Source organism: Siphateles boraxobius, unplaced genomic scaffold, assembly GCF_051911475.1.
Source record: "Siphateles boraxobius isolate OS27281-9 unplaced genomic scaffold, OSU_SipBor_1 26, whole genome shotgun sequence".
In the NCBI taxonomy this organism is placed as follows: domain Eukaryota; kingdom Metazoa; phylum Chordata; class Actinopteri; order Cypriniformes; family Leuciscidae; genus Siphateles; species Siphateles boraxobius.
In genome coordinates this window covers 27201854-27217136 of record NW_027508876.1, presented here as the reverse complement: position 1 = coordinate 27217136, position 15283 = coordinate 27201854, and the positions used below count along the sequence as shown (strand labels likewise).

Genomic DNA, 15283 nt, shown 5'->3' with positions numbered 1-15283 from the left:
GTACACGCCTTAGTTTACATTTCATAGCACCGCAATAGCGTTTGTTTTCAAACACAAAATATATGTATTGTATATAAAAATATTGAGTATTTTCTTAAACGGTGTGTTTGTGTATATTTTAATATTGTCGATAAAATAGTTAAACAGTGTTGTCTTCATAACAATAACTATAAATACAACAAATTTACAATGTACCTGTACAGTTGCACCAAATTAATTGTATCATTTGACACACTGGGATTGAATTCAATCCAACACAAGTTAATACACAAATGCATAAGTGACAAATGAAGTCAGCATCGTAATGCTACAAATGAAGAGAATGAGATGTATACAACTCCAGTTCTGATTGTTTATAGTGGTCACTTTTGCTAAAGTGCCAATGTTGAGCAGGTGTCTGAATGTTCATCATATTCTTGCATCTCTAATTTTCCATCTCTGACCCTCCAATCCCAGCTGGGACTACCATCAGGAGCTGGGATACACTGCAGCCACATGCCCGATACACACACTTCTGTGTCCTGAGACACCAGCCGCCCATCCAGGGTGGCCAAACTGAAGGTCCTCAAAGATATCTAAGACACAGACATAAATGCAGATCAATGCTCAGATTCATTCATTATTAAAAAATTAATTGCTCATAAAAGCATGATAAATACTACAAACGACAACTTGTGATGGAATCTAAAATACATACATTACATAAAAATCTCACCTGTTCACTGATTCCCACAGCAATGTGTCCGATTTTCACTTGTGGCCTCTCTCTGATCTTTAAACTTTCTCCATTTACGTCTTCCACCCATATATCCACGCCAAGACCTGCACACGCACAAATCAATACACACTAACATGATATACATAAGCACCTAAAAATGCCCTATACTGATGAATCTTACCTTCAAAGTAGCAAGAAGGCGTCTGATCAGTTGACACCGACCAATCCACATTGAAGCTTTGATCCTCTGTGGTGCTGCAGGAGGAGAAAACCCCTGAGCTAAAATCATCAGAGTCCTTAAAAACAAGAACAAGGGGTTCACTTGATGTTCTGGCACTATAACCTTCATGAAAACACATTATTATGTCTGCAATGTTTACCTCCTCACTAAGATCTTGCTCAGAGTCACAGCGGCTGGTGCAGGTGAGAGGTTGCAGTCCATGAGAAGCAGGTAAACTTGGGCTTTTTTGTTCTGTGGAGAACAAAAGAGAACTCATCAACATTGCATAGAAAGCGGTTGAGATTCACAGAACTTTGCATCAGAACATTTGGGCTAAATTTGTTGTTAGATGCACTGTGTTTGATACACAGATACGCTCCAAAGGTGTATGCAAAACACAAGCAAATCTTGGGAATTAATCAGATGAAAATGAAAAACTAACCTCAAAACTACTCTTTCCCTTATCCTTAAAATCATATTGGTATACTCAAAAAACAATAATTTTTTACTCAGAAATTACTAGTAAATATCAAAAACAATAACAAGGAAACGGCAAGAAACATATTGCATGACCTGAAAATTTTGAAGTAGAAAAATGAAACCTTATTTTCTTAAAAAAAACAAACTCCTATAATATTTGATTTAGCACACTTAAGTCACTTTCAGACCAAGCATTTTTTGGTTGGTTAGCACAGTGAATTCACATCACCAACTTGAACATGAGCAAAATCTGCGTGGCGAATTTTGATGGCGCAGATTCCTATTGGAATGACTGGATTTTGCCTGCGAAAGTTTGCAGAACAGTGGTAAATGTGACCACCTTTAGAATTACGTACTGTATGGAGAACAAACGATTTTAAATGAAAGACACTTAAAGTTGGCCTCACTATTTTCTAAATGCATGTTATTGCATATTGTTTTTTATTTTATTTTGAACCTCGTAATTTTTAATCAAAATGTTATTACTCGATCTTCTGGTGTAACAACAGACTTTGGTGACGTGTGCCAGACTTCTCCAAGCATTTAGTCTGCTTAAACCCCGCCCCTCAACAATTGACCACAAGCTTGCAATCATTTTGAGTGTCAAACCCACCTCTCAAAATCCAATCAACAACTGATGCAAAGAACCCATCCTACAATTTTTCTCATTTTCAATAATCCATTTCACTCGGCTGTGCGTCATAATACAGAATAAAAGGTCTGACACTCACTACTTTTGCAAACAATGCTATCAAATGACTTGAGAAGACTTAAGGGACGTTTAAACCAAGTACGATAACTATAAAAATAGCTATAACGATAACAATATTAGCGAGTGCGCTGCTGCTTTAAATGCTCGAGCACTTTATGGAATGGATGGATCCGGATGGATTCTGATTGGTTGTCAATGTTTTCATCATTCATCAGCTGTAAAATCGTTCTGAAAGTGATTCCAACAATATCGTTCCATGCCGTTATCATTATAGTTGTGGTGTGTACTCTGCTATTCTTTTAAATTTATTACGATTTTTAAAACTATATCTTTATCATTACAGTTATTGACCTTGGTGTGAATGGGCCTTTAAAATATAGTGCAAAAGTCATTTGCACTACTACTTTTTATCATTTTGGAGCTTGACAGCCCCTGTTCATATTAACTTTCAATGTACGGCAAAGAAAAGCAGCATTAAACCTCTTTTTTGTTCCAAATAAGAAACTCATATAGGTTTGGAACAACATGATGGTGAGTAAATGATGACAGAATTGTCATTTTTGTGTGAACTGTCCCTTTAAAGGCGAACAACTGAAACAAAAGTTTTATAATAGAACAGAATTGACTCTATAAAAGTATGTACAAACTGGGAAACAATGACTCAAATCAAGCTCACACACACACAACCAGCACTCACCACTCTTCCTCAGCATGACCGACTCTTCTTCAGACTCCGAGTAGCTGTCTTCGCTGAGCAGTTGATCTTCTTTCGGGCGATAAAGTGTCTGGAGATGTAGAAACGGTTCCCACTCTTGCGCCCAATCGCTTCCTAGATCTCGAAGACTCCCCAAATCACTCTCCACCTCTTCATCATCCACAAAGCTTCGGATCTCTCCATCCCAGCTCTCTGATTCCTCTAAAAGACTTTTGTCATATTCACCACATCCTCCAATTACAACTCTCTTTTCCATGAAATAATCAGTTTTGCTTTCTTCAGCATCCGTTTGATTCTCTGTCAGATTTTCGTTGATCTGTGATGCATCTTTATCACAAACCTCTTCATCAGACTCAAGTTCTCCGTCATCGTCTGAATAGTTTTGTTCCTCCTCCCCCCAGTATCTGTCCATCCAGGACCTCGTCTTGCCTCTTGTTAGTTTGTTCATTTCTGCATCCTCATCCCACTGGCTTTCCTCCGAGTCAGAATCATCCTCGTTCGGTGCCGTCTGTCTCCATGTGCTCACCCAGTGTATTGTGGGTGCTGAGAGGTCTTCTGGGAGGCTAGCAGGCCTTGTTGTCATGGTAGATTCAGGGGTTTTCGGGATGGATGGGACAGAAGACTCATGCAAGCTGACATTCAGACAGTCTTTGGATAGAGGGGCTGAATGTTGTTCAGATGATGCTCCAGGCTCAGAGATCCCACATACTAAATGTGCAGAAAATAAAGGGCTTAATGTAGTTTGGTGTTGGTATTTTTAAATGAATACTTTTATTCAGCAAAGACACATTAAATTGATCAAAAGTGACAGTAAAGACATTTATAATGTTACAAACGATTTTTATATCAAATAAATGCTGTTCTTTTGAACTTTCTATTTTTCAAAAAATCCTGAAAAAATGCATCAGTTTACACAAAAATATTAGGCCGCACAACTGTTTTCAAGATTGATAATAAATGTTTCTTGAGCAGCAAATCATTATATTACAATGATTTCTGAAAGATCATGTGACACTGAAGACTGGAGTAATGATGCTGAAAATTCAGCTTTGATCATAGGAATAAGTTACATTTTAAATGTGCATTGTGTAATATTTAGGAGGATCTGTAGACAAAAATGCAATATAGTATAGATAACTGTTTTCAGTGGTGTATAAAGACCTTACTTATGAACTGTTATGTTTTTATCACCTCAGAATGAGCCACATTCTATCTACATACACCGTGGGTCCCCTTACATTGAAATGCGTTATTTTACGCCGACATGTTTCTACAGTGGCCCTAAACGGACAAACGCGTTTCGTCACTATGTTGTTCTTCATGCAAAGAAGCTAGCTAAAGTCAGCGAATAAAACACTGACACAATGATGAACAAGTAACAATAATATTCGCAAAAACATCGTTTAACTGAATAATAAAGTAAACATCATTTCTTAATTTATCTTTGTAAAGAAACCTCATTGCTTAAAAATCCAGAAATGTTTTCCTCAAAAAACCTAATTTCTCTTCCACTGAGGAAAGAAAGACATGGATATCTTGGATGGCATTGGGGTGACTAAATTATTCGGAAATTTTCCTTTTGAGGTGAACTAATCCTTTAACTAGCTACTCTCTGCTATCTCAGACATGTAGGCCACCGTAACTTTTGATGGTTGCAATTCGTAACATCACCACTAGATGTCGTCTAAAATCATACAATGCACCTTTAAGGTACACAGGTCATATAATTAGAATATCATCAAAAATTTGATTTATTTCAGTAATTCCATTCAAAAAGTGAAACTTGGATATTATATTCATTCATTACACACAGACTGATATATTTCAAATGTTTATTTAATTTAATTGTGATGATTAAAACTGACAACTAATGAAAATCCCAAATTCACTATCTCCGAAAATTAGAATATTACTTAAGACCCATACAAAAAAGGGGTTTTTAGAAATGTTGGCCAACTGAAAAGTATGACCATGAAAAGTATGAGCATGTACAGCACTCAATACTTAGTTTGGGCTCCTTTTGCCTGAATTACTGCAGCAATGCAGCATGGCATGGAGGTCGATCAGTCTGTGGCACTGACAAAACTGACAAAAGGTCATTGCTAAAGAGGCTGGCATTTCACAGAGCTCTGTGTCCAAGCACATTAATAGAGAGGCGAAGAGAAGGAAAAGATGTGGTAGAAAAAAAGTGTACAAACAAAAGGGATAACCGCACCCTGGAGAGGATTGTGAAACAAAACCCATTCAAAAATGTGGGGGAGATTCACAAAGAGTGGACTGCAGCTGGAGTCAGTGCTTCAAAAACCACCACGCACAGACATATGCAAGACATGGGTTCCAGCTGTCGCTTTCCTCGTGTCAAGCCACTCTTGAACAAGACACAGCATCAGATGCGTCTAAATACAAAAAGGACTGAACTGCTAGTGAGTGGTCCAAAGTTATGTTCTCTGATGAAAGTAAATTTTGCATTTCCTTTGGAAATAAAGGTCCCAGAGTCTGGAGGAAGAGAGGAGAGGCACAGAATCCACATTGCTTGAAGTCCAGTGTAAAATTTCCACAGTCAGTGATGGTTTGGCGTGCCATGTCATCTGCTGGTGTTGGTCCACTGTGTTTTCTGAGGTCCAAGGTCAACACAGCCGTCTACCAGGAAGTTTTAGAGCACTTCATGCTTCCTGCAGCTGACCAACTTTATGGAGATGCAGATTTCATTTTCCAACAGGACTTGGGACCTGCACACAGTGCCAAAGCTACCAGTACCTGGTTTAAGGACCATGGTATCCCTGTTCTTAATTGGCCAGCAAACTCGCCTGACCTTAACCCTATAGAAAATCTATGGGGTATTGTGAAGAGGAAGATGTGATACGCCAGACCCAACAATGCAGAATAGCTGAAGGACACTATCAGAGAAACCTGGGCTCTCATAACACCTGAGCAGTGCCACAGACTGATCGACTGCATGCCAGGCCGCATTGCTGCAGTAATTCAGGCAAAAATTGCTGCAGTAGTTCAGGTAGTTCAGGTTGGTAGTTCAGTACCAACTAAGTACTGAGTGCTGTACATTCTCATACTTTTCATGTTCATACTTATCAGTTGGCCAACATTTCTAAAAATCCTTTTTTTGTATGGGTCTTAAGTAATATTCAAATTTTCGGAGATACTGAATTTGGGATTTTCATTAGTTGTGAGTTTTAATCATCACAATTAAATGAAATAAACATTTCAAACAATAAATATAATATCCAAGTTTCACTTTTTGAATGGAATTACTGAAATAAATCAACTTTTTGATGATATTCTAATCATATGACCGGCACCTGTATATATATATATTTAAAAAAAGTTATTTTAAATTGAAATAATATTTCACAGTATTACTGTTATTACGTTATTTTTGATCAAATAAATTCAGCCTTGGTGCATATAAGAAACTTATTTTATAAACAGTAAAAAAATCTTTCCAAACCCAAAATTTTGAACAGTAATGCACGTAGGTTGACATGACATTTATATTATACATATTTCATTAACATAAAACATTTTGAACCTGTTCTAAGTGCTTTAACAGTTTTGTGCAGCAGTTGGGATGCTGAGTCTCTCTCCCCCGGCTCCTTAACCAGTCCACCTCTGATGACATCATAGGTCAGGGGGTCACAGTCAGGTGGAATCTCACATAAAGGAGGGGGCTCACTGACGATCTGATAATCATAGCACATTTCAGTATAGTTACACAGACAGCATGTCAAAACACCGAAAGTCGAGAAAACACACAGACATTACTTATGTATATATTGCACTAGTCAATTTAAGTTTTGACTGAATTTATGTTTATCACAATCTTAAACATATCTCGATCTAAATCTTATGCTTAAATGTGTGAATTTTGTCTTTTTATTAAATGCATTACAATTTTAAATATACATTTTGGCCAAAATGTATTTCACATAAATGCTAAATATATGTTGTAAACAGTGCAGCTTTTTTCAAATTGAAATTTGTTTTCGTGCCAAAATATATTTTTGTAAACATATTTTAAAATATGTTGGTTTTAAACATAATATAAAAATATCTGAAAATATATATACACAGGCTTATAATGCATACACAAAATTGGACAGAATTTTAGTTATAATATATGTTTGTTTTTCATCTTTTTTTAAATGTGTGAAATTAGGTTTGTGCGTTTGTGTACACATACTATATATATATATACAGGTCCTTCTCAAAAAATTAGCATATTGTGATAAAGTTCATTATTTTCCATAATATAATGATAAAAATTTAACTTTCATATATTTTAGATTCATTGCACACCAACTGAAATATTTCAGGTGTTTTATTGTTTTAATACTGATGATTTTGGCATACAGCTCATGAAAACCCAAAATTCCTGTCTCAAAAAATTAGCATATTTCATCCGACCAATAAAAGAAGTGTTTTTAATACAAAAAAAAAAAAAGTCAACCTTCAAATAATTATGTTCAGTTATGCACACAATAGTCAATACTTGGTCGTGAATCCTTTTGCAGAAATGACTGCTTCAATGCGGCGTGGCATGGAGGAAATCAGCCTGTGGCACTGCTGAGGTGTTATGGAGGCCCAGGATGCTTCGATAGCGGCCTTAAGCTCATCCAGAGTGTTGGGTCTTGCGTCTCTCAACTTTCTCTTCTCAATATCCCACAGATTCTCTATGGGGTTCAGGTCAGGAGAGTTGGCAGGCCAATTGAGCACAGTAATACCATGGTCAGTAAACCATTTACCAGTGGTTTTGGCACTGTGAGCAGGTGCCAGGTCGTGCTGAAAAATTAAATCTTCATCTCCATAAAGCTTTTCAGCAGATGGAAGCATGAAGTGCTCCAAAATCTCCTGATAGCTAGCTGCATTGGCCCTGCCCTTGATAAAACACAGTGCACTTACACCAGCGGCTGACATGGCACCCCAGACCATCACTGACTGTGGGTACTTGACACTGGACTTCAGGCATTTTGGCATTTCCTTCTCCCCAGTCTTCCTCCAGACTCTGGCACCTTGATTTCCGAATGACATGCAAAACTGAGCAACAGTCCAGTGCTGCTTCTCTGTAGCCCAGGTCAGGCGCTTCTGCCGCTGTTTCTGGTTCAAAAGTGGCTTGACCTGGGGAATGCGGCACCTGTAGCCCAGTTCCTGCACACGCCTGTGCACGGTGGCTCTGGATGTTTCTACTCCAGACTCAGTCCACTGCTTCCGCAGGTCCCCCAAGGTCTGGAATCGGTCCTTCTCCACAATCTTCCTCAGGGTCCGGTCACCTCTTCTCGTTGTGCAGCGTTTTTGCCACACTTTTTCCTTCCCACAGACTTCCCACTGAGGTGCCTTGATACAGCACTCTGGGAACACCCTATTTGTTCAGAAATTTCTTTCCGTGTCTTACCCTCTTGCTTGAGGGTGTCAATGATGGCCTTCTGGACAGCAGTCAGGTCGGCAGTCTTACCCATGATTGCGGTTTTGAGTAATGAAACAGGCTGGGAGTTTTTAAAAGCCTCAGGAATCTTTTGCAGGTGTTTATAATTAATTAGTTGATTCAGATGATTAGGTTAATAGCTTGTTTAGAGACCCTTTTCATGATATGCTAATTTTTTGAGACAGGAATTTTGGGTTTTCATGAGCTGTATGCCAAAATCATCAGTATTAAAACAATAAAAGTCCTGAAATATTTCAGTTGGTGTGCAATGAATCTAAAATATATGAAAGTTTAATTTTTATCATTACATTATGGAAAATAATTAACTTTATCACAATATGCTAATTTTTTGAGAAGGACCTGTATATATATATATATATTTTTTTTTAAATGTATTATATATATATATATATATATATATATAAATAATGCATATTTATATGTGTTAATAAATAATAAGTACATATGTTATTTTTCGGTTTTGGTGACTTTACTATTATTCTAAAATGTAGAAAATGGTCATAATTAAGAATAAGGAGGAGTGTTACTTTTGACTGGTATTGTCTAATTAGGCTTTCTAGGCAACACACACACACAGACTGCATGCTCACTTCACCTTCAGATAGAGTGGATGCGGATAGTACCGTGTCCAGGGCTGATGTCCACTGAGCATGTGCAGTAACATACAGCAGCTGCTCCAGACGTCAGCTTTAGCAGAGCGAGGGTCGCCCCTCGCCACCTCTGGGGGCATATGAGACTCAGTGCCACGCAGAATGTTTCCTGCACACACCACAAACACTATATCTATTATTCTTTATCAGTAGCCATGGATGCATGCTGACGTGTGTGTGTGTGTGAGTGTTAGTCACCTCTGAAGGTTTTAATGCTGTATCCGCCCTGATTGAGTGTCTCAGAGAGCCCGAAATCACACAGAAAACACTGCCTGCCATCCTCAGACAGCAACACGTTGTCAACTACGTACAAGAATGATATCAGTGCACCAATCAGTTTATTTCTTTACTGAAAATCCATAACCATGACCGTGCCACAAACCTTTCACATCAAGGTGTACGACGCGTCTGCTGTGCAGGTGTTCGAGAGCCTGCAGAACCTGAGCATGATAATACAGAGCCAGTTCTTCAGAGAGACGACCCCTCACTCTCAGCAGCTGCGCTAAAGAACCTAGAGAGAGAGAGAGAGAGAGAGAGATTTGATTGGCTCAAATGTGACTTGACTTGCTTTTTCGAGGCTTCCACTGGTAAAAGTGCTCACCTCTTTTCAGGTCCATGAAGAGAATCACATTGGGTCCTTCTCTCACGGCTCCATAGAGCTGGAGGACACGAGGAGACTCCATCCTGCTCCATGTTTCTACTTCCTCCCACCTAAAACTACAAAGGGGAATCTTCACAAGAGAGCAATGCATTGGATCAGTAAGGAAATAAGTCACAGGAAATGGATTTCATGCAATTCAAAAGAAAGTTGGTCGAAAAATAGTTTATGTAATCAATAATATTCAGAGATATTTAGGGTAACACTCTTAAAAATAAAGGTTCCAAAATGGATTTTCACAGAAATATATAGAAACCTATAGATATAGAAAAAGATATAGAAGAACCGATTTTGGTTCCCCAAAGAACTTTCCAGTGAACAGTTTTAAAAAGAAATTTTTTTTCTTAGTTTGAAGAACACTGGAAAATTCTAAAGAACCTTTTGTGGAATACAAAGGTTCTATGGATGTTTAAGGTTCTTCATGGAACCATCAATGCTAATAAAGAACCTTTGAGAGTGTATTTTAATATTTGAGGCAGGAATGATATTCACCCTCTTGGCGGCACATGTAAATCCTGTTTGTTTGTCCCGAATGCTGAAGACGTCTCCATAAGACCCGTTTTGAATGTGACGGAGAAGTGAGTATTCACAACCCTCTCGATATTCAGAGTTTTTCACCTGGAGGAACTAAGAAATAATGAGCATCATGAAAACTGCTGTATAAAATATTCACGTTATGACCGATAATCAATAAATGGCCGATATTAAAATTCTTTAAAATATATATATAATAATAATGTATACATCTATATAATTAGATATATTTTTTTCCTAGCCAAAATATATTTCAAATATTTGCTAAATATATGTTCTATGTACAAAATGTACAACAATGGGTAAGAAAATAAATTTCCAGTCCTAAAATACACAGAGTAAATGCAAAATGTTTTTTTTGTTTAAATATATTTTGGACAATATAAATATATTTAGATTGACAAAAGATTGAAAAAAGTGCCCCAAAAGAGGAGAACATATAACTAAAACTTATTAAAAAATATTTTTATGTAAATATATTTTAAAATGTATATGAGCGATATATTAGGGCTGTAAAATCAATTAATTGCATCTAACAAAAGTTTATATATATATATAAATATAATCAAATCAGTTTATCGAATCTAACATAAGAGTTTGTTTATATATACATGTTTGTGTGTGTACATATATATACACACACACATATATATATATATATATATATATACACTGTAAACACACACATATTATATAAACAAACTTTTATGTTAGATGTGATTAACTGCGATAAATTTATTTGACAGCACTACAATATATTTCTTGTATAGTTTGAAATATCTGTAAATTTATTTTTTTGCTTTGATTGTCTAAATAAAAAAAACATCAATTAAAGATTAACTTTAAGTGAGTTTTATATGGCAACGGGAATGAGATCTAAATGAGAATGGACAATTAAATATCCAATATCAGGCAATACCTTATTATTATGCACACTTTTTGTACATATACAGTATAAAAATTCACATTTGTATCATGTCTATTGTCAAGCTGCGTTTATGTCTTTAGTCACACACCTGCTTAGGGTGGAACAGAAACCCCTCATTTACATTCACTTTCTCTGTGTCTTTCTCCTGTGTTACTTCTTTAACCATTTTACCGAAGAATTCAGAGAAATGCCAACGGTCCGTTTGAGTCACAACGCCCCACTGTTCCCCTGTTTCCAGTTTAGAGCAAAACCTTGAAATGGAAGACTCTGGATTTCTCTCTGTGTCGCTGCAGATGTCTTTAAATGCACATTGAGAATCAAAACAACTTGGCAAAAACACTTCAGGGCATCCGTCTGGGAATCTTATGTCACCAAGACCCTCTAAACCACAGCTGTCTGAATCTGAGCTGCTTGTTTGTATGTCCGTGTTACAGTCTGTGGTGTAGCATGAACTCTCAGAGCTGTAGCTCGATCTAGATGAAGCTGAACCCCACTCCGCCTCGATTAAACTGTAACGGTGGTCTGTTTCTGTGCTGTCGGCTCTCCTATCCCAGTCCGTGTAAATACAAGTCGAATTAAAGTCAAAATCATCTATGAAAGACCCAAAACGTTCAGCTTTCAACCTGGAAGTATAGCAAGAATATCCAGAACCTGCTGTAGCTTCTACACTGCAACCAGGCACGTTACTCGAGACGTACAAATCACAGTCCGAGTCTTCAGATTGTTCGTCGAAGCATTTCCAGACAGATACAGGGTCTTGCTCATTGCATATATCAGATTTGACAAGGGTATTGGGAGTATTACAGTCAACTGGAGTAGTGTAACAAGAAGAGTCGCATCCCTTGATGCTCTCAGCGTAAATAAACTCAAACTCAGAGTCAAAGTTTGGTTCCACACCGCCAGATATCGAGCTGCGAGACTCAATGGTAGAAGGTGAGTCAACTTCCAGCCTGTGAAGATGTAAATGGGAAACACCTACATCCTGAGGACATTCCCACACATGGAAATCAGGAGTCTGAGAGATCTGCCGAGTTTGGGATAAACGCTCCGCTGTTGAGAAGCTCTTGTGGTCAGAATCGACAGGAGCATTTCTTCTCATTCTCTCTTTTCTACATGTTTCCCTTCTTTTCGTCATGTCTTCAATCTCTGTTCCGTGTTTCCTGTGACGTTTCCTGAAGCAGCGGGATGTAGCTTTCTCCTTTCGCTCACTTGAGTCATCTGACCTTTGAATGACCACAGAAAACATCCCAGTTAAATCAATAAATGGAACCATAAACCTATAATTTAATTGGAAGTCACATCGTGCAAACCGGTTGCTGATGCACAACTGGATATTGTTGTCTTCTGTACTTGTAAAGCCAGACGTTTGATATTCCTCACCTGTAAATACATGTAAACATCACTTCTTAAAACATGTGATGAACAACAACTTCCCATCCAAATCAACCTCTAAAGTGAGCCATCTCATAAAAACAAAAACTAAATCATTCTCATTAAACTGAAATATTAGAAGAAATTTTGTTTCGAACAACTTACTGAAATAAAATAAGTTTAAGTACTAAAATGAATACAATTAAATGGGAATAAAAACAAATTCAAGCAAAATAGAAATACAAGAATTAAAAACGAATAAAAAATGACAAAAGTACATTATTAAAGTAAATTAATAAAACTTCAAATAAAATGAACAATAAATATAGATAAAAAAGCTCATTTAAAATATTATTAAATACTAAAATAGTACATAAATGATACTAAAACAGTTTTTTGATTTCAAATTTAAATATTAAAGTACAAATAATTTGTACTGTATATTTGCAAGAACACTGAAAAAACTCTTTGTAGGAGGAACGTTTTGACAACGTTGTCGTTGTACAACACTACTGTCTTAGATGGTTCTTGGAAGAAAGTTTATTTCTAAGAATATAAGATCCCGTTCGCTCTAAAAAATGGTTGACATCCTCTCTTGAACCCATTAACCTTTAAAGTGACTGTCCTCTCTCACCCTTCGGCATGATGTTTGATATTCTAGTGTCTTCCACGCACACTATCTGAGGCTCCTTTAAAGCTCTTGGCTGAAGATCAGACTCCTCTCCACACTCTGTTCCTGACGTCGAGGTCCCTTCATCCAGATCAAGCAGTGTAGAAACTTCTGTCAGCCTGCTGGAGCGAGACATGCTCGGTATGGCTATTCCTCTGTCGCCTCAAATAAACAAAATTGCAAAAAAATAAAGTAAGATAGGTTTTTACCATCACTTTCTTCACACTTCCTGATATACAAACACTCTCTCAGATCGAGTGTTCATTGGAGAGCAGTTGCTGAGGTGTATTAATAGCGTTGACATTTTGGCACGTTTGAAGTCTCTCGCTTCCCTTCAGCTGTCCCAGTCTCTCCCTTTCACACTTTCTCATACCGGATCATTTATCAACACTCCAACATTCTTGAAATTTATGTCAGTCTCTTTACCATCTCCATTAAATTCTTTATTTCCACTTAGTGTTTGCTGCATAGTCAAACTTTCACCCAGTGATTTGGTTCATTCGATACCTCAACATAATCACACATGCGCAGAATGCCTTCATTACGTAAAGCATTCACACCTATCAGCTCCATAATTAACACGCATAACCAGAAAAGTTATACAAAAATTACAAGAGACACTACCGTTTAAAAGTCTGGGGTGAGTTAAGATTGTTTTCAGACATATTCAGCACGAACACATTAAAAAAGATTAGTACATTTAAACTTTCTATTAATCAAAGAATCTTAAAAGAAAAATGCATTAAGAAAACGAAGCAGCACAACTGTTTTCAATAATCAGAAATGTTTTTTGAGCAGCAAATCAGCGTATTAGAAAGATCACGTGACACTAAAGACTGGAGTAGGCTAATAATGCTGAAAATTCTGCTTTGCATCACAGGAATAAATTACATTTTAAAATATTTTACAATAAAAAGCTATTTTGAATCGTAATACGTTACAATATGCATGTTACTAATTAAATAAATGGAGCCTTGGTGAGCATGAGTCATTAAAGGAACAACTCCAAACTTTTAAATGGTCCTGCACATGCATTTTGATTTAGTGTTGATCTATTTGTACAACTAATGCCGGGCGTACACCAAAGGATTTTCACAGTCCCAGACTAAAGACCGGTAGTCTTTAGGAATCTTACTGGAGTCTCAGCGCGCTCCCGTCGTCTCGATCGTTAAATGTGAGGTGATAATCTGCAGTCGGCGACCCGATTTATGCCAGTCTTTCTCTAGTCTTTCATATCAAACATGTTTGATATTATCGCAAGTCTTTAGTCTGAGACTAAAAACTGTGAACCCAAGTCTTTAGATGTGAGCTGATAATCGTATAAAGTCTTTTCTAAATCTTTTCAAAGTCTTTAGGTGTACAGAAAGCATAACTTGCTTTAATTCAGCTTACACCAGTATACTAAAGTTGTTCCGGTCAAGTGTTGTGTAAGTGTTGTGTAATCTCTCTAGCTGTGACACAAAAAAATGTCAACATACCAGAAGAATCAGCCAGGACAGGGTTCTGGAAATCAGCAAACTTAATTTTCTTCCTTCGTCAAACACACTTAGCCGATGAATATTGTTTTCAGCTCTTGTATAGCTTCAGCTGAATGGTAACAGTGTTTTAGCCGGTCTGAGTGAGACCTCAAACACATCCAGAACGCAAGCTGTGAAACATGAGTCCATCAAGCAACAGCTATTTGGAATAACCGTGTCAGCCTCTCTGATTGGTTAAAGGCATTTACATGCCTATTCCAATACCGGTAAAAATTCAATCACATAGCCGAGATGGGTCTGCCAACATGCACCATGGAAACAAGACAGAGTTTATCAAAACAAGTCTCATGAGACATGAATGAGTCAAATTGCAATATTTTTTTAAAGTTTTTAATTTCTGTCTTTTTTCTGGTATAATTAACCAAAATCAAATCCACTTCAACAAATAACAGAGAGAGAAAAAAAGAATCTCAAAAAACAATCAACCTCATTGCATCACAGGTAATCAGTAAGCAAATTGATTTGACCCTTCGGTAAATTTTAAAATAAGATAAAAAAGACAAAAATCTCAAAATTGGCTATAGTGAATGTTGAGAATGACACTTGCATTTTGAATAAACATTTTTCAAGCATTTGTAAAACATTTAAAAATCCACACAGACAACTTGGAACATTTTAAATGAAACGTACAATG

General features: G+C 37.0%; 1 protein-coding gene across 4 annotated transcripts; it reads right to left on the bottom strand.

The window, feature by feature from the left end:
• Positions 1 to 89: 89 nt before the first annotated feature.
• map3k14b (mitogen-activated protein kinase kinase kinase 14b) lies at positions 90 to 14799 on the bottom strand. 4 transcript variants are annotated; one of them, XM_077245288.1, is made up of 15 exons: positions 14590 to 14799; positions 13076 to 13273; positions 12381 to 12450; positions 11159 to 12293; positions 10101 to 10235; positions 9552 to 9681; positions 9333 to 9461; positions 9149 to 9253; positions 8896 to 9059; positions 6390 to 6540; positions 2828 to 3553; positions 1099 to 1190; positions 900 to 1014; positions 716 to 822; positions 90 to 575 (listed from the first exon to the last, which is right to left on the bottom strand). In XM_077245288.1, the coding sequence occupies exons 2-15, from the start codon at positions 13245 to 13247 to the stop codon at positions 372 to 374; spliced, it is 3435 nt and encodes a 1144-aa protein (XP_077101403.1). In that variant the 5' UTR covers positions 13248 to 13273; positions 14590 to 14799; the 3' UTR covers positions 90 to 371. The 4 variants fall into 4 exon arrangements, with proteins under 4 accessions (XP_077101403.1, XP_077101405.1, XP_077101406.1 ...); XM_077245290.1 differs by lacking the exon at positions 14590 to 14799 and adding an exon at positions 13321 to 13621 and having other exon boundaries at positions 13076 to 13233; XM_077245291.1 differs by lacking the exon at positions 14590 to 14799 and adding an exon at positions 13321 to 13599 and having other exon boundaries at positions 13076 to 13230.
• Positions 14800 to 15283: the final 484 nt, after the last annotated feature.

Excerpts from the sequence above, each read along its gene's own strand:
- map3k14b (XM_077245288.1), bottom strand. The coding sequence starts at position 13,247 with ATGTCTCGCTCCAGCAGGCTGACAGAAGTTTCTACACTGCTTGATCTG. Across the intron at positions 10,236-11,158 it reads TTCTGTTCCACCCTAAGCAG|TTCCTCCAGGTGAAAAACTC; the intron begins GTGTGTGACTAA and ends ATTATTTCTTAG. Across the intron at positions 1,191-2,827 it reads GGTCATGCTGAGGAAGAGTG|AACAAAAAAGCCCAAGTTTA; the intron begins GTGAGTGCTGGT and ends TGTTCTCCACAG.